At 41.6% G+C, this 23,483-nt stretch overlaps 1 protein-coding gene and 1 long non-coding RNA gene across 2 annotated transcripts in view; one reads left to right on the plus strand and one right to left on the minus strand.

The window, feature by feature from the left end:
* Nucleotides 1–23,483, plus strand: part of dnah5l (dynein, axonemal, heavy chain 5 like) — a 352,990-nt gene that overhangs the window by 242,892 nt on the left and 86,615 nt on the right. Inside the window, exons 63-65 of the mRNA XM_068006271.1 lie at nucleotides 6,788–6,982; nucleotides 9,135–9,290; nucleotides 10,007–10,189. Coding sequence (XP_067862372.1) covers nucleotides 6,788–6,982; nucleotides 9,135–9,290; nucleotides 10,007–10,189 — 534 coding nt within the window. The remainder of the gene's footprint in view (nucleotides 1–6,787; nucleotides 6,983–9,134; nucleotides 9,291–10,006; nucleotides 10,190–23,483) is intronic.
* LOC137342341 (uncharacterized) overlaps nucleotides 1–23,483 on the minus strand; it is a 153,755-nt gene that overhangs the window by 93,864 nt on the left and 36,408 nt on the right. The window lies entirely within an intron of this gene.

Consider the following 23,483-nt stretch of genomic DNA (forward strand, 5'->3'; position numbering starts at 1 on the left):
ATAAAACTTACCTTTTCAGTGGCAGCCGCATCCACGCCAGGAAAACCTAAGCAACCTATCTTAAGCCCCATTATGTTCTCTATTACCATTTTTTAAACTTATATTAAATCCAATTCGCTCCTCCCCTATATTTATTTTTAATTTCCATTCTATCACTGGTATTTTGTCTTCTTCCTCTACGGTGAAGATGGATGCAAAATACTCAATTAACAAGTCTGCCATTTCCTTATTGTCGATTGCAGTGTCAGCTGTGTCTGTCTTTAATGAGCCCATGTTTCCCTGATTCAGGTGCTTGCTCCGCTAAGGGCAGCCCAATTTCTCAGAGGAGTCCTAAAACAGGCTGTAAGCCCATCACTAGCACAGGCAAGGGGAGTAATACCTGATTTAATGCCTTAAATCATCCGAGACCAATATGGCATCAGATGATTTTCATGTGTCCTTGGGGCACCGGGACTAGCCCTGTAACAGTAAAAGTTTTAATAAATATACTTAGGAAAAGAGATTGGCTAAGGGAAACATGGGCTCATTAAAGACAGACACAGCTGATACTGTAATCGACAATAAGGAAATGGCAGACTTGTTAAATGAGTACTTTGCATCCATCTTCACCGTAAAGGAAGAAGACAAAATACCAGTGATAGAATGGAAATTAAAAATAAATATAGGGGAGGAGCGAATTGGATTTAATATAAGTTTAAAAAATGGTAATAGAGAACGTAATGGGGCTTAAGATAGACAATTCTCCAGGACCTGATGGTTTCCACCCTCGGGTATTAAAAGAAGTAGGTGAGGAAATTGCAGATGCATTAGTCATAATCGTCCAAAGCTCTCTTGATTCGGGAATTGTGCATTTGGATTGGAAAATTGCAAATGTCATTGCATAATTTAAGAAGGGTGGGACAGAGAAGCCAGATAACTACAGACCTGTCAGTTTAACATCAATTGTGGGGAAGTTACTAGAATCTGTCATTAGGGACAGAGTGACTGAGCACTTGGGTAAATATGAGCTGATCAGAAAGAGTCAGCATGGATTTGTGAAGGTTAAGTCTTGTCTGAATAATCTAGTTGAATTTTTTGAGGAGGTCACTAATATAGTGAATATGGGAGTGCCACTGAATGTTGTCTATATGGACTTCCAGAAGGCATTTGATAAGGGTCCGCACAAGAGATTATTAGTAAAAATGAAAGCGCACAGAATTGGAGGCAACCTTGCAACATGAGTTGGAAATTGGTTGAGAGGTAGGAGCAGAGAGTAGGGATAAAGGGTACGTACTCTAATTAGCAAATGGGACAAGTGGTGTTCCCTGGGGATCTGTACTGTGGCCTCAGCTTTTCACTATATTTATCAATGATGAAGAAATAAAGGGGGCTAAATTGGGCTGCGCAGTGCCCATTTTACAGGCACTACACAGCTTCCGAAGGACCCAAAATGACGCGCGCACACTTCTATTGTGACGTACGCCAGACGCATCTTGGTAAAGGCGTTCGCGCACGCTGCAGTTAATGAACGCCAGCACCATGTAAAGTAGGGATTATATGTGGTAGATCAGTGTGCCACCCTGATTTAAAGGGACAGAAGCGACTTTGGAACTCACCACTCCCGCCAATGCACTGTCTTAACCTTGCACAGTTGAACCTGTCATAGACGGCCTGGAGGACCCCCCACCAGTGCTATTTAAAAGGATCATGCAGGAGTTACAGGTTAGTTGCTGGATTATTGCTTCTGGCTGCTGATGCATTTGTACCTGTTTTTGGAGATCTCCTATATTTGAATACTAGGACTAGGGAACATAGCCTAAAAATTAGAGCCAGGACTTTCAGGAGTGAAGTTAGGAAACGCTTCTACACACAAAGGGTGGTAGAAGTTTGGAACACTCTTTTGCAAACGGTAGTTGATGCTAGCTCAATTGTTAATTTTACATCTGAGATTGATAGATTTTTATTAATCATAGGTATTAAGGGATATGGGGCTAAGATATGGAGTTAGGTCACAGATCAACCATGATCTCATTGAATGGTGGAACAGGCTTGAGGGGCTAAATAGCCTAGTCCTGTTCCTATCTTCCTAGGTTCCTATAATAAAGTTTCAATACTCTACAGGGAGTGGGATGGCTAGCTGACAGGCAACAGCGAGGGCACTGGCAGGGATGGGACAGGAATACTGTCACCCCGAGGGAGGGCAGCAGGGTCATGTTTCATGGAGCCACTGCCACTTGCTGCCTCCTGTTATGCGCCACCTCCTCCTGTAAGAAAGCAGGATGCGTGTTGGTGAGTGTCCTGCAAGATGTTTGGGTGACGTGCCTGTCATGTTTGAATAGCTGCCAGTGTGTGTGACCTGTGCGTTATTTGTGTGCGGCTTGCAACACTGGTAATGTGTGAGCATGAGAGGAAGCATCTGATTGGAAGAATTGAGTACTGATTGAAAGAGTTTGTTTGTATGTGGGTTGAAAGAGTTTGTTTGTATGTGGGTGATGGGGGGTTGTAGTGCATGGAGCAGCGGATGTGGCTAGTGGAGCAGTTGGTAGGAAATGCCACTTGACTGTTGACCTCACTCACCTTGACCACTTGTGTCAAAGCATTGAACTTCTTCCTGCACTGCATTCACGTTTGCCTGGCATTGACTTCGTCCCCTACTGCCTTCCACTACCTCGGGAGCATATGCCTCTTGTCCCCCTGCCGATATAGGATGCCCCTCCTTCTGTCCACCTCCTGCTCCAAGGCCTCTAGTGCATAAGAACATAAGAAATAGGAGCAGGAGTAGGCTATACGGCCCCTCGAGCCTGCTCCGCCATTCAATCAGATCATGGCCGATCTTCGACCTCAACTCCACTTTCCTGCCCGATCCCCATATTCCTTGATTCCCCTAGAATCCAAAAATCTATCTATCTCAGCCTTGAATATACTCAATGACTCAGCATCCACAGCTCTCTGGGGTAGAGAATTCCAAAGATTCACAACTCTCTGAGTGAAGAAATGCCTGCTCACCTCAGTCTTAAATGGCTGACCCCTTATCCTGTGACTATGCCCTCTAGTTCTAGACTCTCCAGCCAGGGGAAGCAACCTCTTAGCCTCTACCCTGTCAAGCCCCCTCAGAATCTTATATGTTTCAATGAGATCACCTCTCATTCTTCTAAACTCCAGAGAGTATAGGCCCACACGGACTGCAGCGGTTCAAGAAGGCGGCTCACCACCTCCTTCTCAAGGGCAATTAGGGATGGGCAATAAATGCCGGCCTCGCCAGTGATGCCCACATCCCATGAATGAATAAAAAAAAAGTTCTACTCAACATCAGAGAACCTTGGTGCACGCTCTCTCGCTGGCCTGGTAAAAACTCAGATTGTCAGATTGGTGAGGTCTTGCGTGCAGTTTGGAGGATGTGGGATTTAGTAGTTCGCAAGCTTTATTCAATGTTTTAACATAACTCAACAGTTTGTAAACATAGGGACGGGACTTGCATCTGTGTTTTACGTGTGCGATGTCTGATCTCCATTCAGTCTTCGTGTGGGCAAATAAGAGGTGCAGGTTGCCTTTAAGTGGTGCAGGCTGCCTTTAAAGGGCACTAACCACTCGCGATATCGGGGCCCCCTGCTGGTGAGCAGCCACTCAACAGTGCAGCTTGGCCTGGCTGCTTGCGGTAATCAGGCAAATCACCAGGCAGCAATGAATGTTACATGCTGTCTGCATCTCAATGACCGGTCGCAGGTTAATCACGCACCGTGACCCCTGGGCCCAATTTCGGGGGTTATCCAATGTAACCCCCAGAAAGTTGCTGATGACACTAAATTGGGAATTGTAAACAATTTCACAACACCAAGTTATAGTCCAGCAATTTTATATAACTTGGTGTTGTAAAATTGTTTACAATTGTCAACCCCAGTCCATCACCGGCATCGCCACATCATGACTAAATTGGGAGGCACAGTAAGTAGTGCAGATGGCAGCAGGAAGTTACAAAGGGCCATAGACAGATTTAGTGAGTGGGCAAAACTGTGACAATAAAGTTCAATGTGAGGTCATCTGCTTTGGATCCATGAAAGACAAATCGGAATATTTTCTAAATGGTGAGAAACTAGGAAGTGTGAAGGAGCAAAGGGATTTGGGTGTCCAGGTACATAATCACTAAAAGCTAGTGGACAGGTACAAAAAGCAATCAAAAAGGCTAATGGAATGTTGGCCTTTATCTCAAAGGGGGCTGGATTACAAATGTGAGGAAATGATGCTTCTGTTGTATAGAACTTTGGTCAGACTCTATCTGGAGTACTGTGATCAATTCTGGGCACTGTACCTCAGGAAGGATATATTGATCATGGAGGAGGTGCCGCGCAAATTCACCAGAATGATACTGGGGCTTAAATGGTTAATTTATGATGACAAGTTGCATACACTTGGCTTGTATTCCCTTGAATATAGAAGATTGAAAGGTGATCTAATCGGGGTGTTTAAAATGAAGGATTCGATAAGATAGATACAGAGAAACTATTTCCTCTGGTGGGGGAATCCAGAACAAGGGGGTTTACTTTTAAAATTAAAGCTAGGCCATTCAGAAGTGAAATCAGGAAGCATTTCTTCACACATAGGGTGGTAGAGATCTGGAACTTTTCCCCCCAAAAAGCTGTGAATGCTGGGTCAATTGAAACTTTCAAGATTGAGATGGATAGATTTTTGTTAGGTAAGAGTGTCAAGCGATATGGAGCAAAAGTGGGTAAATGGAGTCGAGATACAGATCAGTCATAATATAATTGAATGGCAGGACAGGCTCAAGGGGCTGAATGGCCTACTTCTGTTCCTATGTGAAATTGGATATTTGTGCCCCCATTTCTGTCCGGAAAACGGGTGCAATGATGAGCAATTTCTACCCCTTTGATTTGTTCAGATATGTGTTTGTAGTTCCTTGTGAATTTAACAGATAGTTATCTAATTTCTCTGGGTTTTGTCACCGTTTAGAAAGTATTTATCAGCTTGTCATTTTTCAAATTAGTGAGTCTGTAGGAATCTTCAAAGTTATTCAGGTCAGATATGTTACATAGCTGGTGAGAAAAGGAAAAATGCAAGAAAATTCATCATATCATAGTTTAGCATAGCAGTTGTGAATTATTTATTATTTTCTGTTACAGTGAGGAATTAAATAAGCTTAATTACTATAAAAATATATATTGTATTAGCGGTGCCATTTGTTTATTTTGTTACTGCTTAATAAATGTGTTTAACAGATAAAGCCCATGACATAGTCCAGTATAGTGATATTCTGCTGCCTTGCAAAGACAAGGAGGACCCTGTGAAGACATGAATAGAAACAGTAGCTGAAATAATCTGGAAGAGTTCCATGTTCATTACTCAAACATGCTACGAATCTTATCTAGAAATCTGGGCAAGTGAAAATATTCTCTGGGATACAGGGAGGTAGGGTCAGCTACAAGAGTAGTCTGAAACACAGAAGCCAAAAATAGCTGGAGTAAAAGAAACCCAAAAAAATAATAATTGGTTTGTGCCAAAACTCCTCCCATGTTGAATTCTCAGCTGCTGTTGTATCATTAGGGAGAACAGGAGCCCAATATTTTCCTGCAGGAAGGGAGAAGAAATTAGCAAGCCACGCCAATCATCATCACACATTAGTGAACAGTTGGTTCCAGAACAAACTGGAAGATCCCTGGCAGCAGGTCTCTCACTTTTTCAGACATGGAATGTTGGAAACCCAATGAAAGGGAGAGATTTCCATTTTGTTTTAAAAATATATGTTGGGTGGGGTGCAGAAGATGAGAATTTCTAAAATACAATAAGTAATTCTGTGAGTTAGCAATCATTGAAAAAAATATTTTATTTTATTCCTGCCTTTCAACTGTATTCTACCATAGCTTTCATACATACATGAAACAAAAATACAGTCTTATAAATAAATATTGACCCAGAATTTGCTGTCAAAATGAGGGTGAGGCTAAAGGTGCTCACTATTATTAATGCGCAAATGCTACAGCAACTTCAGGCGAGGTCAGGTGCGCGGTTAAACGTGAAAACACACAAGTTGCTGTCCAAGTTGCGCCGCTCTGCCGTTAGCTTTGTGAAAACGGCATCTCGCTGTCTGTCTCACCATTGAAATGCATTGAATGGCATGAAGTTCCTGTATTTGGGCGGTAGATATGAACTAAACTCACCACAGAAAGTTAAGTCAAGCCACTTCAAGTCTAAGTACCCTTTTAACAACATGATAAGTGTTAATTACTGCCAGTCAACCTCTCAGGCACTGAAAATTAACTATTACAAGTGTTGAGTCTCATTCATTCAGATTTTAATTGTTGTTGGAGATTTTTTTTTAAACTTTTAATTAAAATGTTTTTTCCTTTTCCTTTCTGTCCCTTTTTTCTCTCTCTTAATCCAGTCTTTCTTTCCCTCTCTTTATTTCTCTTTCTGTACCTGATTTGACATTGAATTAATTCATTCTAATTTACACTTCCTTCTCATTCCTTGCGCTGTTAATTTCGCAATCCTTCAATCGGATTGGTTAAGAAGATGCACAGTTGCTTGCCCTGTTTACTCAGATCCCAGATGCCCTGTAGAGGGTGCCATACCGTTTTCATCTCGCACTTGCAGCAACTTGTGATGCAAAATATCATCGAGATTTAACGGGCAATGGTAAGTCTAACTAAGGGTGGGCGGGTTTGCAAAGTTGCAAATTGTTTACAACAAATTCCATTACTATTTATTTCTATTAGTCCATTCATAACATTAGAAAAATTATTACAACATTGAGTTGTAGTACCTTTTAACAATTTTCATTTCTTTTAACCTACAGGACATCAACCTAATCAGTATGTTGGTTGATAATGCTACAATTGGTGAATGGAACCTCCAAGGACTTCCAAGTGATGACCTGTCAATACAGAATGGTATCATAGTAACTAAGGCAACTCGGTACCCACTCCTGATTGACCCACAAGGACAAGGCAAGATCTGGATCAAAAATAAAGAAAAGAACAATGAATTGCAGGCAAGTCTGGGAAAATAGTTATTGTATGTTATATCTTTTTCTAATTAAATCAAATTAAAAATATAAAAATTATACAATGCTAATGATTTTAAATAGTGAAGAACATGTCTGTATGAAGCAGTTGCTTTTATTAAGGACAACAGACCATTTCAATATATCTTGGCCAGTATTTATCCCTCAACAAACACCATAAAATGTCATTCATCTCATTGCTGTTTTGTGGAATTTTGTTTGATGCCAGGTGGCTAGCACATTTGCTTACCATAACAGTGACTGCACTTCAAAGTAATTAATTGTATGGGAAGCTTTTTGAGATATTTCAGAAAGACATGATAAGGAACTATATAAATGAAAGTCTTTGTTCTACAAAAACAACTTTTTGAAATCTGTTATTTTGGAAATTTCATAAACAGGCACAGAAGATAAGCTAACTTGTAGAACCAGGATACTTTGTAAATATTTTACCATTTTGAAAACTAAAAATTCATTCTGGACAATAATATCTTCAATTACATCTCCAGCCCATTCCCAGCCTCTTCCTTTCTCTCAGTTAAACACCTACACAGAAAATCTCTCCTATGTAAACACGGACAAAAATCTGTTTTTCATGTAAACAAACACAATGGCCTAGAAATTGGTTGCCGGTGCAGTCTGGGTACAGGGAACCATCTCTGCGTTGGGGCAGGTAGGTCCAAGGCACATCTGATATTGGGCCTCGGACCTTATTTACATGAGACCGGCAAGCTGCAGACGACTGCTGGATGCCCCCAGGCAGCTTGCCACCGAAGAGGATTTCAATTTTGGGCCACTGCTGCCTTCAGGTAGATCCTGGCAGGGGAGGAGAGGTGATCGGGAAGGGGCTGGCAATGGTCTGCAGGACTTCTGTGGAACCAGGACGAACACTCCTGTTAATTGTATCCATATGATTTATATCAATTAGTGTTAATTGTATTCAGGTGGTGTGTATCAATTGGGGACTCTCTTGTATCCATTTATATGAGAGCTTATCTAGGGTGTGGTGGGAGTAATGTGGAGCTCTGTGAATAAAGGCATGGAAGCAACTGAAGACCAGGCGCTAGTATTCTATCCCTCACTACCTGGCTGTCCATTTTATTACAACTCCTGCCCCTGCTGGGTCCACCGTCGGGTAAGTATTTTTTACAAAACTTATCTTTTTGGTGGTAGCTCCAGTGGTTCCTTAAGGACTGCTGGTTAGCCGGCATGTAGGCCTTGTTTTTCTGAACGTAGCTGGATTGGCCCTGGCAACGTTCAGAACACACTAATTTTGGGAAGGGGACCTGAAATGTGCATTTCGCCCCTTACTTACACATGCAAAGGACCTAACGCCTGTTTCAGGCGTGAGTCTTGGATGCCTATATTTCTGCCTTCATCAATACGGTGGCCAGAGCACTTCCGCCGCGGAATGTGCACGTGCATGCCACCCGTCATATTGGATGTTTAGGTGCTCATTTTACGCCTGTAAAATGGGAGCAGCATCAACTAACTTCTAGTCTGATAACTCTCCAGACACACACAAATAGGAATTATATTATTGCCCAAGTCTTACACAGAAGGTTCTCCCCTCGCATGAATACTTAATGCTATATCTGTGTTAACTTTTCTGAGCATGTGCCTTTCGAGTTTATGTGCAAAAATAGAGACTTTAATGGCCCCAACAAAGGAACATAAATACTTAATAAAACAATGCTACCTTTGGCACAGCCAAATGGCCTCTATCTGTGCTGTATGATTCTATGATTCATTTTCAAGGAAATGGACTATTAAATTTATAAGAGAGACTTTTGCATTCAGTTCCTTGTGCATTTATCAATTTAAAACCCATAAAAATGGGCTCCATGAGATGTCACATTGAATCTCCATGTACAAATGTACAAAATTTCCAGATAGTTGATTTGATTACTTCTTGAAGATTTCACACAAATTGAAGTGAAAAACATACTGAGAGAGAGTGCTTCGAGAGAGACTGCATAGAGTAAAATGTTTATCCACAGTCCTATATTCAGAAGTGGTCTTTTGGTGTTTTTTGAAACAATTTGCTGAAACAGGAGACATGTTGCAGCTTTCATTTCTTACTAATTTCATCTGACGGTTTTCATTGAGTTAATTGAATCATTTAATTTTATGTCTGTAGATAACATCGTTAAATCATAAATACTTCAGGACCCATCTAGAAGACTGTTTGTCTTTGGGACGCCCTCTGCTAATGGAGGATGTAGGGGAGGAGTTGGATCCTGCTCTTGACAATGTGTTGGAAAAGAACTTTATTAAATCAGGATCAACTTATAAAGTAAGATCAGGTTTGAAAATAATGATGCATTTTTAAAAAATTATTGTTAACTCTCAGTACTTTAATAGGATTTTTATATTGTTCAAAACATAATCACACCTCATTCAAATAATGAAAGCTGATTGATTTAAAATAAAATCTTATTAATTGATGGCAGTTAAGCTGGACTGAAAATAGCACTGTGATGCTGTATTGATATATTCAATTCAACCAGTAACAGTGATTATGGACTGTATACAAAGCTAGTGTTTGGAAACTCAGTTAAAAATTATGAAATTAGAATGTTCTGGTGGAACTCAAGACCAATAGTGAACTGCACTTGTATTGTTTTTCCAAATTGAGCACAGGCTGGATGATGGACATGTCTAGCTCTTGTATTTTAATCCTTCAGAATATAATCAGCCTGCCAAGGTACACGCATCCAATCTTACATAAACACACACACACACACACATCCTTTATTAAATGGATTGAAACGTTTCATTTTCTTCAAATTGTAATGTTGTTACCATTGCACATTATATTTTCACAAAAATCTTACAAAAATGTGATGTAAAACCATTTAAATGATTTCAGATCCTGAATAGGTGGACACACCAAAACCAGTAATTACTTTTACAAGAGAACATTTATTCTTTTGCATTTGAAATTTGCAACATATGTAAATGAATGAATGAGAAGAAATAAACATATTGCCCACATTTCTTTCATGTTAGGTAAAAGTTGGTGACAAAGAAATCGATGTGATGTCGGGATTTACCTTATATATCACCACCAAGTTGGCCAACCCTGCCTACACCCCTGAGATCAGTGCTAAAACCGCCATCATCGACTTTACTGTCACAATGAGAGGACTAGAAGACCAGCTTCTTGGTCGTGTCATCCTCACTGAGAAACAGGTAGGTAAAGTCAAGCAACAACGAAAGAAGAAATAGAAAAGCAGGTGCTGGTCCAAAATAAAATTTTGTGAAATCAGTAACAACAAACATGTTTAAAATGAACAAGAGACCAAAAAAAATTGTATGTTGCAGTGCTTACAATTTTTTTCAGGATATTGATTCATCTTTTTATATTGGACATATCAAGTTATTAGATTTCCCACTTAATTGGCAAATTTCAGGCCCATCAATTTTTTTTGTCTCCATTTTGAAATGTTTGGGTCTTCATGGTCCACAAACCATTCCTTGGCCGAAAGAAGGCAAACAACCTGGTCTCAGCCTTTGTATATTGTGCTTCTGAATTAGCAACTGGAGGTCCATGAGAACAATCCAAGTGACTTGCCTGTTGAATTTTTCTTCGTCATATGGGAAACTCATCCCCACTGATGTCATAGCTTAAATGGAGAGCATTGGATGTGGAGAATTACAAATTTGAACCAACAATCCAAAAGTCCACAACACTGGCTGGAATGCCAATACAATGCACCACAGCGACCAAATGGAATTATTGTCAAATGCATATGCTGCATCTTCATGCAGATTTATACACCATATCTTGCTGTCAGGATGCAGTCTTTTGTTCACTGGTTAGATGAGTGTTTGACGTGAAATTTATTGGTCGACCTTTATACTGGTATCCCTGTACCGGGTATTTGATGTTATGTAGGGCTTGGAATTAAGCAACTGCCACTGAAATGGGTGAAGTCTCTCTCCCGCATCAATGACCGCTGGCATAGTTTGTCCATCGGAGTTATGTTAGTTATGAACAGAAAATCATAGAATCATATAATTCACAGGCTATCTTGCCTGTGCCAGCTTTGTGAAAGAACCATTGACATAGCCCCATTCCCTTTAAAAAATTTTCTTTTTCTGAAATTTATTAATTTCTATTTTAAAAGCTATTGTGGATTCTGCTTCCATCATTGTGATTGGTAGGGCATTAATCTATTTTAAAAATTCACCTGACCTCTTCCTTTGTTCTTTTGATGGTGATCTTCAATTTATGTCAATGTCTAGACTGGGATTACAGAAATGCAACACAAATTGGTAAAATTTACAAATGATGTCAAATGGGGAGGAGGCAGTCCAGAAATTAAAGAAGGAGTTAAAAAAAAGTGAGTAGACAGAACAATGGCCAATTAAATTTAAGACAAACAAATATGAAGTACTGCAAATAGGAAAGAATAATGGACAACACATGTGCTCCATGAATAGTATAAAAAAGCAAAGGATAAAGCTGAAAGAGACCTAGGAGTCTTAGCACACTTGACACTGGACATGTTCAACAATGTAGAGCAGCAATCAACAAAGCCATTGTTGAACTACATATTGAAAACAGTAGAATACAACTCAGAGGAAGTCATTACATTGAGTTACATTGAAACTACTGCTCAGAAGCAGGCCATTCGGCCCAACTAGTCTCTGCCGGTGTTTATGCTCCACGAGCCTGCTCCCTCCTTACTTCATCTAACTCTATCAAAATGCCTTTCTATTCCTTTCTTGCTCATGTGTTTATCTAGCTTCCCCTTAAACGCATCTATGCTATTTGCTTCAATTACTCCTTGTGGTAGTGCATTCCATATTCTTACCATTTCCTGCGTAAAGAAGATTCTCCTGAATTCCCTATTGGATTTATTAGGGACTATTTTATATTTATGATCTCTAGTTTAGGACTCCCCCACAAGTGGAAATATTTTCTCTACGTCTGTCCTATGAAACCATATTATTATCTTAAAGATCTCTATCAGGTCACCCCTCAGCCTTCTCTTCTCTAGAGAAAAGAGACCCAGCCTGATCAGCCTTTCTGGTACCAACCTTGTGAATCTTTTTTGCACCCTTTCCAATCCTCTATATCTTTTCTATAATATGGAGACCAGAACTGTGCACAATACTCCAAGTGTGGTCTAACCATATAGTTAGTTTTGTACAAGATTAACATAATTTCTTTGCTTTTCAATTCTGTCCCTCTAGAAATGAATCCTAGTGCTTGATTTGCCTTTTTTGTGGCCTTATTAACCTGTGTTGCTACTTTTTGTGGTTTGTGTATCTGTACCCCGAGATCCCTTTGCTCCTCTATCCCGTTTAGACTCTTATTATCGAAGCAGTATGTGGCCTCCTTACTCTTCCTACCAAAATGCACCACCTCACACTTATCTATATTGAAATTCATTTGCCAATTACCCACCCATTCTGCAAGTTTATTTATGTCCTCTTGAATTTTGACGCATTCTTCCTTTGTATTAATCATTTCCCCCAATTTGGTGTTATCCGCAAATTTTGAAATTGTACTTCCGATTCCCAAGTCCAAATTGTTAATGTAAATTGTGAACAACAGTGGTTCCAGCACCAATCCTTGTGGAACACCACTTCGCACCTTTTGCCAGTCTGAGCAGCTACCCTTAACCCCTACTCTCTGTTTTCTTCTTTGTAGCCAACTTGCTATCTATTGTGCTAGCTGTCCCCTGACTCCACATGCTCTGACCTTAGCCATGAGTCTACAGTGCAGTACCTTATCGAAGGCCTTTTGAAAATCCAAATATATTACATCTACTGCACTGCCCCTGCCTACTCTTTCTGTTACTTCTTCAAAGAATTCAATAAGGTTGGTCAAGCATGACTTTCCCTTCTGAAATCCGTGCTGACTTCTTTATTATCTTTTGGTTCTCTAGATGTCTTTCTATTACATCTTTGAGCAAAGATTCCATTATCTTTCCTATCACTGTTCTATCTCCCTTTTTAAATATAGGAATAACATTAGCTGTCCGCCAGTCCTCTGGCACTATTCCCTTTTCTAATGAATTTTTATGTATATGTAATAGTGCCTCTGGTACCTCCTCCCTAACTGCTTTTAATATTCGCGGATGCAATCCATGCAGACCAGGGGTTTTATCCTCCCTAAGTTTGATTAGTTTATCAATTATCTCCCCCCTTTCTATCTTAAATGTTTTAATATCTTTTTCGATCTCTTCTAATCTCCTTCCCACCTTGTTAGTCTCCCTGGTAAATACTGAGGCAAAGTAACTATTCAATATTTCTGCCATTTCGCTGTCTTTACCTGTGAGTTTATCTTGTGCATCCCTTAGTGGCCCTATCCTTATTCTGATTTTTCTTTTGTTATGTATGTCTCTGTAGAATACTTTACTATTTCTTTTTATATTCCTTGATAATTTAACCTCAAAGTTCCTCTTTGCTTTCCTAACTTTTTTTGACTTCTTTTCTAATCTTTTCGTATTCCCTTTTGTGATCCTCCCCTTTATTGTCTATGTACTTAGAGTTTGCCTTTTTCTTTGGTTTCAATTTTACCCTTATCTCTTTATTCATCCATGGTGTATCATTATTGACTAGTTTGTTCTTGCTTTTTAGAGGAATATGCTTCTCCTGAACTCTATTGATCACTGTTTTAAATATTACCCACTGCTGTTCTATTTCTTTGCCTGTCAACATTTTTTTCCCAGTTTACCTACCCTAGTTCCATTCTGATCCCCTCAAAATTAGCTTTTTTCCAATCTATTACTTTGGTCTTTGTCTTAATTATATCTTTCTCAATCGTTATTTTAAACCTTATTGTGTTATGATCGCTATTGCCTAGATGTTCCCCTATGCTTACTTCTCTTATCTGTTCTGGTTCATTTCCCAATACTAGATCCAGCATTGATTCCTCTCTTGTTGGGTTTCTCACATACTGGGTGATCAAACTATACAGTGCTTTGGTCACCTTGAGTACTAGGTCCAGTTCTGGTTGCCAAGAAACAAGAGAGCTATTTAAGCCCTGGAGGCAGCGAAGTGAAAAGACATGAGGCTGATCCCTAGTGCCAGGGGACTGAATTACAAGGAAACACTGGAGAGATGTGGGCTTTTCAACAACATCAATTTACATTTATATTGCGCCTTTAATGTAGAAAAGCGTCCCAAGACACTTCAGAGGTGTAATCAGACAAAAATGGGCATCGAACCAAAGAAGGAGATATTAGGAGGGAAGAGGTGGGTTTTAAGGAGGGTCTTAAAGAAGGAAAGGGAGGTGAAGAATCAGAGGTTTAGAGAGAAAATTCCAAAGTGTGGGGCCTAGACAGCTGAAAGCATGGCTGCCAATGGTGGGGCGAAAGGAGGGAGGGAGGGACGGATGCACAAAAGGCCAGAGTCAGTGGAACGGAGAATTCTGGGAAAGTTGTGGGGCTGGAGCAGGTTACAGAGATAGGGAAGAGCAAGGCCATGAAGTGATGAGAGTTTTAAATTGGAAGACCAGCAGACTCTGTAGGTCAGCAAGGACAGGTGTGATTGGTGAATGGAACTTGGTGTGGGTTAGGATATGGGCAGCAGAGATTTGGCTGACCTGAAGTTTACAGAATGTGGAGCATGGGAGGCTGGTCAGTAGAGCAGTGGTATAGTTGAGTCTGGAGGTGACTGGAAAGCAGGCAACTGAGAGGTGACCTTATAGCAATATATAAGATAATTAAGGGAATGGAAAATCTAAATCCAGAATACTACTTTAAATTAAGCTAAGGGAGTTCCACCTGAAACAGGCCCACTGGAAACTCTTGGCCTAGGCAAGTACCTGGTGTATCTGGGCCCCAGCCGATTTCCTGTTCCTCAACAGCACTCTCAAATCAACTTAAACCGGGAGGGTGCTGCTTGGCCCTATGCATTTCTGGGGCTAAAAACCCCAAGTAAGGAGAAAAGGCCTAACTAAAAAATCTCAGTTTTTCATGAGTTTGCCACTGACAAGAAACAGTTAAGTTTACTAGTATAATTATTTTGCACTTTGATTTTGGAGGAGCCCCTTAAAATATATATTTTTTATTTAATGTATTACAAAAATTTGTTTTTAAAAGTGCGCTTATACTTAGAGTTACCTTCTTCTTTAACAATTTCCCCTTCTAAAGATTTTTGGCTAGAGTAATTAGATAAGTTTTCAAGATTGACACACCTGATGAGCTATTTTTCAGAACTGTCATGTTGAATGTAGTAAATTTGACAGGAAGCAATCTGCATGAAAAGTATGTTATACATTGTGAGTTTTAGTGAGATAATGTGAAAAGAGGATTAATAAGATGAATTATAGATTAGGAAAGTTTAACTCCTTATTATAAACAGATGCACTGCAATGCTTGGTACGTCATATAGTACACGTGTCCTGAATATTTGCGGGGCACAAGTTCTCTGATGTTTGCCAGTGATCTCACCAACGCTCGCAGGTTCAAGGGGGAGGTGACGCTTTTCTATGCTCATCTGAAGTGTCCTGCCTGCCAAAGAGGCCAGAAGTGCAGACGAAGGGTCCCGAGTCGAGTGAGGATGCCAGGTTCTTCCCAAAGGAAGTTATAGGTGCCCCAGACCATTTCAAAGATTGATACAAAACATTTAGTGCACAGATCTTCAGGGGTCGAGATTTCCATCACGGTCTGGACCCTCCTGATGGTTCCCACAACTGCTGGTGGGTCAGCTGGTATGCCTGGATCCCTATGAAGGTCCAGAATGTATAAATCCTGGCGTTTGGAGTCCCTGCCTGGCCCCACCCCCTATATCAATGGCCTTGTAAAGGAAGAGCGGAGGCTCCGCCACCACGAGGCCATCCAGAACCTTTGATGTCAGGATCAGGGCCGTGGACTAGTTTCCAGCCATTCCAGGACACTCCTGCTGAAGTTACAGCAGGAGTTTGCTGGAACGGTTGTGGATATTTATGGCTCTCTTGCTATGGGAAACTTTATAAACTTCCTTTCCAAAACAGACTGTTAAAACAAGTTGCCAGACTTGCATATTTTGTACTAGCTGCACCAGTTGCACCATTTTCACTGATGCTGACTCCATGTTCCCTCTAACATTCTATAAATTGCGTGGAATTATTCTGTTTATACTTACGGGCAACTCATGCTTGTTTTTCTAAAATGAAATAAAATGTTATGTACACACGGGTTTGCATTTGGACATTGCATGTGCTTGCAAAATGGCTCTCGCACATGCACATACGGCCATTTAACTTCTGGCAGGCAGAGATGACAGGCCAATCCAAGATGGTAGAGAGCATTGGGAGGAGATAAAAAGCCAGTGGTGGATTTTCAGCTTACAGGAGAAGGAAAGCATTGATTGATAAATAAGGATTCATGATTTTAGCCCAATGGCATATATTTGATTTGTGTCCATCATGAGACTTGTGCTCACATGAGTTTGGTGTTTAGTAGTGTTGATTTATAATCCATACTGTGTATAATATCAAATGGAAATCATATTTTTGGATGAACTTGACCTCCATAAATGGGATATTTGATTTGTTCTGAACTCAAATCAATAGATTTACTTGCAGCTTTCAATCCAGTGGCCATAAATTTCAAGATACTAATAATTTCCCGGACACTTGCCTATCACCTGTTTAAGAATAGATCAGCTGAGTGCCCTGGGCTAGAGAATGGGAAAAATCAGCCAGAATTTGCAATCCTACTCGTTATCCAGTAACCCACGTTGGAAGGTGTGTGTGATTACCTGGTAAAGATCGGATTGGGCTTGTCTGTGATGCCACCGTGGTGAATAGCCTGCTGACACTCACTATCTAAGCTCACATATAAAGGATAGCCATTTGCGTGAGATGCTTAATTGGTACACGGAATCGTATCCCATTTTGAGTTGGTACCTGCAGGAAAGGTGTGGAGAAAATTGGAGGGACAAAAATTTCAAAACCTCCTAATCAAAACACAATGAACCTAAAATTTTGTATTTTTGATAGAAAAAAGATTAATGGTTAGTTCTGTTAGTCTAGAGACAGAACCCAAATTTTAAATAACTTTGTAGTTTATTCAGTTAATGATGGATAACTAAACAATAATGCACGAACAAACATACTGCACCAGGGAGTTGAGACAAGCTGTTCAAGACCAATGGTCTAATCCTTCACACGATTAGCCTATCTTCAAATTCCCCCATTACAGTAAACAGACAAGTACTTTATTGGTATGTGTCATGTCTTCAAATTTTTATTTTTAAATCTACTAATTTGATAAAGAAATGGACTAAACTTTTATAATTAAAACGCTTCTGGAGGGAGCTGTACCATTGGGATGTGCTGCACCTGAACCAGGCTGGGGCCAAGGTCCTAGCAGAATAGATAAGTAGGATGGTAAAAAGGACTTTAAACTAATAAATTGGGGGGAGGTCTCAGTCAGAAACAATAGTAAAAATGATAGTTTAAAGATATAAAAAAGGGATAAGAGCAGAGTTCAGGTTACAAACAGTGATATAGATACTCCAGGTGAAGGGAATACTAAAATAACTATATTTACAGCAGGAGTGACAAATAAAAAATGGTGTGAAAAAGACAGCTTCAGGACAGAAGGACAGGTTAGGGTCTCTTGCCCAAATAAGAATTTTAGATACTAATGCACAGAGTATAAGAAATAAATTGAGTGAATTAGAGGCTCAAATGCAGCTTAGAGGTGGCCATGACTGAAACAAGGTTGTAAGCAGGTGATGATTAGCATTAAATATTCCAGGTTATAAGGTCTTTAGAAAGGATAGGGAAAAACTGGAAGAGGAGGAAGGGTAGTCTTATTGATTAAAAATACTATTACAACATTAGTAAGATAGGATATAGCTAAGGGAAAGCAATCAGTGAGTCTCTGGTTAGAATTGAGGAATAAGAGAGGACTTAAAACTTTAATGGGAGTTGTCTACAGGCCTGATAGCAACAATGAAGTAACAGAATGTATTCATTGAGAGATTAGAGAGGCTTGTAGCAAAACAGAGTTGTTTTAATGGGACACTTTAATTTGCATATAGGTTGGGAAGAGCAGAGTAGCTCAAGTTAGAAAAGTAGTGAATTTCTTGAGTGCATTCAAGGTCATTTTCTGGAGCAATATGTTCTAGAACCAACAAGAGGGGAGGCCATACTAGATTTAGTAATGAGTAATGAGCCAGACTTAGTTAATAATCTATTGTAAGGGAACATTTATCTAACAGTGATCATAATATGATCGAATTCAATGTTAAGTTCGAAAAGAAGAAACTTAACACAGTTACTAAGATTCTAGATTTTGGTAAGGCTAACTTTAATGGGATGAGACCGAGGCTGCGACAGCAAACTGGTCAAAACTGTTATCGGGTAAAACTACAGATGGGAGGTGTTCAAAAAGAATTTAGTTTAATACAGGACCAGTATATACCCCTAAGGGGCAAGAGCTCTACTTACCAAATAAAATGGCTATGGTTGACAAAAGAGGTGAGAGATAACATAAAAGTAAAGGAAAGAGTGTACAAAAGTGCAAAGAATAGTAGAACCAGGGGACTGGGAGAGATACAAAGAACAGCAAAGGAAGACAAAAAAGATAGTAAGAACTGCAAAAAGGGAATACAAAACGAAACTTGTGAGGGCTATCAAGATTAACACAAATAGTTTTTACAATTATATTAGAAGTTAAAGGTAGTCAAGGGTAATGTGGGCCCTTTAAATACAGATACGGGTAATATTGCAAATGAAAATAAGAAAATGGCGGACCGTGTTGAATGATTACTTTGTGTCAGTCTTCACAGTAGAGGAAGAGGATAACATACCTGACATTCCAGGGAAACTAATAAGAACATAAGAACATAAGAAATAGGAGCAGGAGTAATGAATCAAGGACTAGAACTCACTAAAGTTAACGGAAGTAAGAAAACAGTATTAGAAAAAATAATGGCACTAACTACCGGATTGTCGTAAAAACCCATCTGGTTCACTAATGTCCTTCAGGGAAGGAAACCTGCCATCCTTACCTTGTCTGGCCTATATGTGACCCTAGACCCACAGCAATGTGGTTGATTCTTAATTGCCCTCTGAAATGGCCTAGCAAGCCACTCAGTTGTACAATCTCGCTACAGAAAGTCACAATAACAATAAAACCGGACGGACCAGCCAGCATCGGACCACAAGGCACCGGACACAACAAAGGCAAACCAAGCCCAGTCAATCCCTGCAAAGTCCTCCTCTCTAACATCTTGGGACTTGTGCCAAAATTTGGAGAGCTGTCCCACAGACTAGTCAAGCAACAGCCTGACATAGCCATACTCACAGAATCATACCTTTCAGCCAACGTCCCAGACTCTTCCATCACCATCCCTGGGTATGTCCTGTCCCAACGGCAGGACAGACCCACCAAAGTTGGTGGCACAGTGATATACAGTCAGGAGGGAGTGGCCCTGGGAGTCCTCAACGTTTACTCCGGACGCCATGAAATCTCATGGCATCAGGTCAAACATGGGCAAGGAAACCTCCTGCTGATTACCACCTATTACCCTACCTCAGCTGATGAATCAATACTCCTCCATGTTGAGCACCACTTGGAGGAAGCACTGAGGGTAGCAAGGGCACAGAATGTACTCTGGGTGGGGGACTTCAATGTCCATCACCAAGAGTGGCTCGGGTGCACCACTACTGACCGAGCTGGCCGAGTCATAGAGTCATAGAGTCATAGAGTCATACAGCACGGATAGAGGCCCTTCGGCCCATCGTGTCCGCGCCGGCCATGAAGGACATAGCTGCCAGACTGGGCCTGCGGCTGGTGGTGAGTGAACCAACATGAGGGAAAAACCTACTTGACCTCATCCTCACCAATCTAACTGTCGCAGATGCATCAGTCCATGACAGTATTGGTAGGAGTGACCACCGCACAGTCCGCGTGGAGATGAAGTCCCATCTTTGCACTGAGGACACCATCCAACATGTTGTGTGGCACAACCACCGTGCTAAATGGGATCGATTCAGAACAGATCTAGCAGCTCAAAACTGGGCATCCACGAGGTGCAGTAGGCCATCAGCAGCAGCAGAATTGTATTGCGGCACAATCTGTAACCTCATGGCCCGGCATATACCAACAAGCCAGGGGATCAACCCTGGTTCAATGAGGAGTGTAGAAGAGCATGCCAGGAACAGCACCAGCATACCTAAAAATGAGATGCCAATCTGGTGAAGCTACAACACAGGACGACATGCATGCTAAACAGTGGAAGCAACATGCTATAGATAGGGCTAAGCGATTCCACAACCAATGCATCAGATCAAAGATCTGCAGTCCTGCCACATCCAGTCGTGAATGGTGGTGGACAGTTAAACAGTTAACGGGAGGAGGAGGGTCTGTGAACATCCCCATCCTCAATTATGGCAGAGTCCAGGATGTGAGTGCAAAAGACAAGGCTGAAGCGTTTGCAACCATCTTCAGCCAGAAGTGTCGAGTGGATGATCCATCTTGGCCTCTTCCCGATATCCCCACCATCAAAGAAGTCAGTCTTCAGCCAATTCAATTCACTCCATGTGATATCAAGAAACGGATGAGTGCACTGGATACAACAAAGGCTATCGGCCCCGACAACATCCCGGCTGTAGTGCTGAAGACTTGTGCTCCAGAACTAGCCGCGCCTCTAGCCAAATTGTTCCAGAAAAAAGCTACAACACTGTCATCTACCCACCAATGTGGAAAATTGCCCAGGTATGTCCTGTCCACAAAAAGCAGGACAAATTCAATCCGGCCAATTACCGCCCCATCAGTCTACTCTCAATCATCAGCAAAGTGATGGAAGGTGTCGTCAACAGTGCTATCAAGCGGCACTTACTCACCAATAACCTGCTCAACGTGCTCAGTTTGGGTTCCGCCAGGACCACCCGGCTCCAGATCTCATTACAGCCTTGGTCCAAACATGGACAAAAGAGCTGAATTCCAGAGGTGAAGTGAGAGTGACTGCCCTTGACATCAAGGCAGCATTTGACCGAGTGTGGCATCAAGGAGCCCTAGTAAAATTGAAGTCAATGGGAATCAGGGGGAAAACTCTCCAGTGGCTGGAGTCATACCTTGCACACAGGAAGATGGTAGTGGCTGTTGGAGGCCAATCATCTCAGCCCCAGGATATTGCTGCAGGAGCTCCTCAGGGCAGTGCCCTAGGCCCAACCATCTTCAGCTGCTTCATCAATGACCTTCCCTCCATCATAAGGTCAGAAATGGGAATGCTCGCTGATGATTGCACAGTTTTCAGTTCCATTTGCAACCTCTCAGATAATGAAGCAGTCCGTGCCCGCATGCAGCAAGACCTCGACAACATTCAGGCTTGGGTTGATAAGTGGCAAGTAACATTCGCGCCAGACAAGTGCCAGGCAATGACCATCTCCAACAAGATAGAGTCTAACCGCCTCCCCTTGACATTCACCGGCATTACCATCACCGAATCCCCCACTATCAACATCCTGGAGTTCACCATTGACCAGAAACTTAACTGGACTAGCCACATAAATACTGTGGCTACTAGAGCAGGTCAGAGGCTGGATATTCTGCGGTGAGTGACTCACCTCCTGACTCCCCAAAGCCTTTCCACCATCTACAAGGCACAAGTCAGGAGTGTGATGGAATACTCTCCACTTGCCTGGGTGAGTGCAGCTCCAACAACACTCAAGCAGCTCAACACCATCCAGGACAAAGCAGCCCGCTTGATTGGCACTCCATCCACCACCCTAAACATTCACTCCCTTCACCACCGGCGCACCGTGGCTGCAGTGTGTACTATCCACAGGATGCACTGCAGCAACTCGCCAAGTCTTCTTTGACAGCACCTCTACCACCTAGAAGGACAAGGGCAGCAGCCACATGGGAATAACACCACTTGCATGTTCCCCTTCAAGTCACACACCATCCGACTTGGAAATATATCGCCATTCATTCATCATCGCTGGGTCAAAATCCTGGAACTCCATACCTAACAGCACTGTGGGAGAACCTTCACCACACGGACTGCAACGGTTCAAGAAGGTGGCTCACCACCACCATCTCTGGGGTAGTTAGGGATGGGCAATAAATGCTGGCCTTGCCAGCGACACCCACATGCCCTGAATGAGTAACAAAAAATAAAGACTGACAAATCCCCAGGACCTGATGGTTTCCACCCCAGGCTTTTAAAGGAAGCAGGTGAGGAAATTGCAGATGCAGATGTCTTCTAAACCTCTCTCGATTCAGGAATTGACCCCTAAGATTGGAAAATTGCAAATGTAACTCCATTATTTAAGAAAGGCGAGAGAGAGAAACCAGGAAATTATAGACCTGTTAGTCTAACATTTGTTGTGAGGAAGTTATTGGCATCTATAATTAGGAACAGAGTGACTGAGCATTTAGAGAAATTTGAGCTGATTAGAGAGAGCCAACATGGATTTGTAATTGGTAGGTCATGTTCTGGGCACCGCACCTTAGAAAGAATATATTGGCCTTGGAAGGATTGCATCGCAGATTCACCAGAATGTTACCAGGGCTTCAAGGGTTAGATTATGAGGAGATATTACGTAAACTAGGCTTGTATTCCCAGATTTTGAAAGGAACTGATAAGGTAGATGGAGAGAAACTTTTTCTGCTTGTGGGGAAGTTTAGGACAAGGGGACATAACCTTAAAATCAGAGCCAGGCCATTCAAGAGAGAAGTTAGGAAATACTTCTTCATGCAAATGGTGGTAGAAGTGAGGAATTCTCTCCCACAAAAAGCAGTAGATGCTAGCTCAATTAATAATTTTAAATCTGAGATCAATAGATATCTGCTAGCAAAGAGTATTAAGGAATATGGAGCCAAGGCGGGTGGATGGAGTCAGGATACAGGCCATCCATGATCTTATTGAATGGTGGAACAGGCTCGAGGGACTGAACGGCCTACTTCTTTTCCTATGTTCTGGGGGCACAATATGTGGCTTCAGTAGTTTGAATAGAGATTTAAAAAAATTTTAAAAATAGCCAGACCTCCAGTTCCAGTTGTTGTCCAATGAACCCTGCTAGAATGCATGTATTTGTTTGTGGTGTATCACAGCAGAGCCCATTACTGTTCTCAATCATCCTCCACAATCAAATAACCTGCCAACAAAGTCTGTGTAAGCTCGCACACGAAAAATGGAAACTTAGGCAAAGGCCTGTTACCATACGTGGAATGGTAACCCTGTATGAGTCATTCCTCCAGGAGGGGAAAAAAATGTTGCTTAAAAACACAAGGGGCTCCGGCGGGAGCATCAATAATGACTGCAAATTGGGGTCCCATGACATACAGGGGACCCTGATGGCATTTTAACCTGATCCTGAGCGGGGTGCCCGCTGCAGCTGCTCCGCAACCTAAAGTTGTCAAGAGGCCACTGAAGTTAAGTTTAAAAAAAACTTCCTTAGTGGGGCCAGAAGGAGCATGAGTGCTTCTCTGGGCCACTGCTTCCCCCGGCTCCCCCCCACCCCACCAAACACCCCACCACCCCGCAGCTGTGACACCCTCGGAACACCCCACCGGACTTACCT

This window comes from Heptranchias perlo, chromosome 2 (assembly GCF_035084215.1).
Source record: "Heptranchias perlo isolate sHepPer1 chromosome 2, sHepPer1.hap1, whole genome shotgun sequence".
In the NCBI taxonomy this organism is placed as follows: Eukaryota; Metazoa; Chordata; class Chondrichthyes; order Hexanchiformes; family Hexanchidae; genus Heptranchias; species Heptranchias perlo.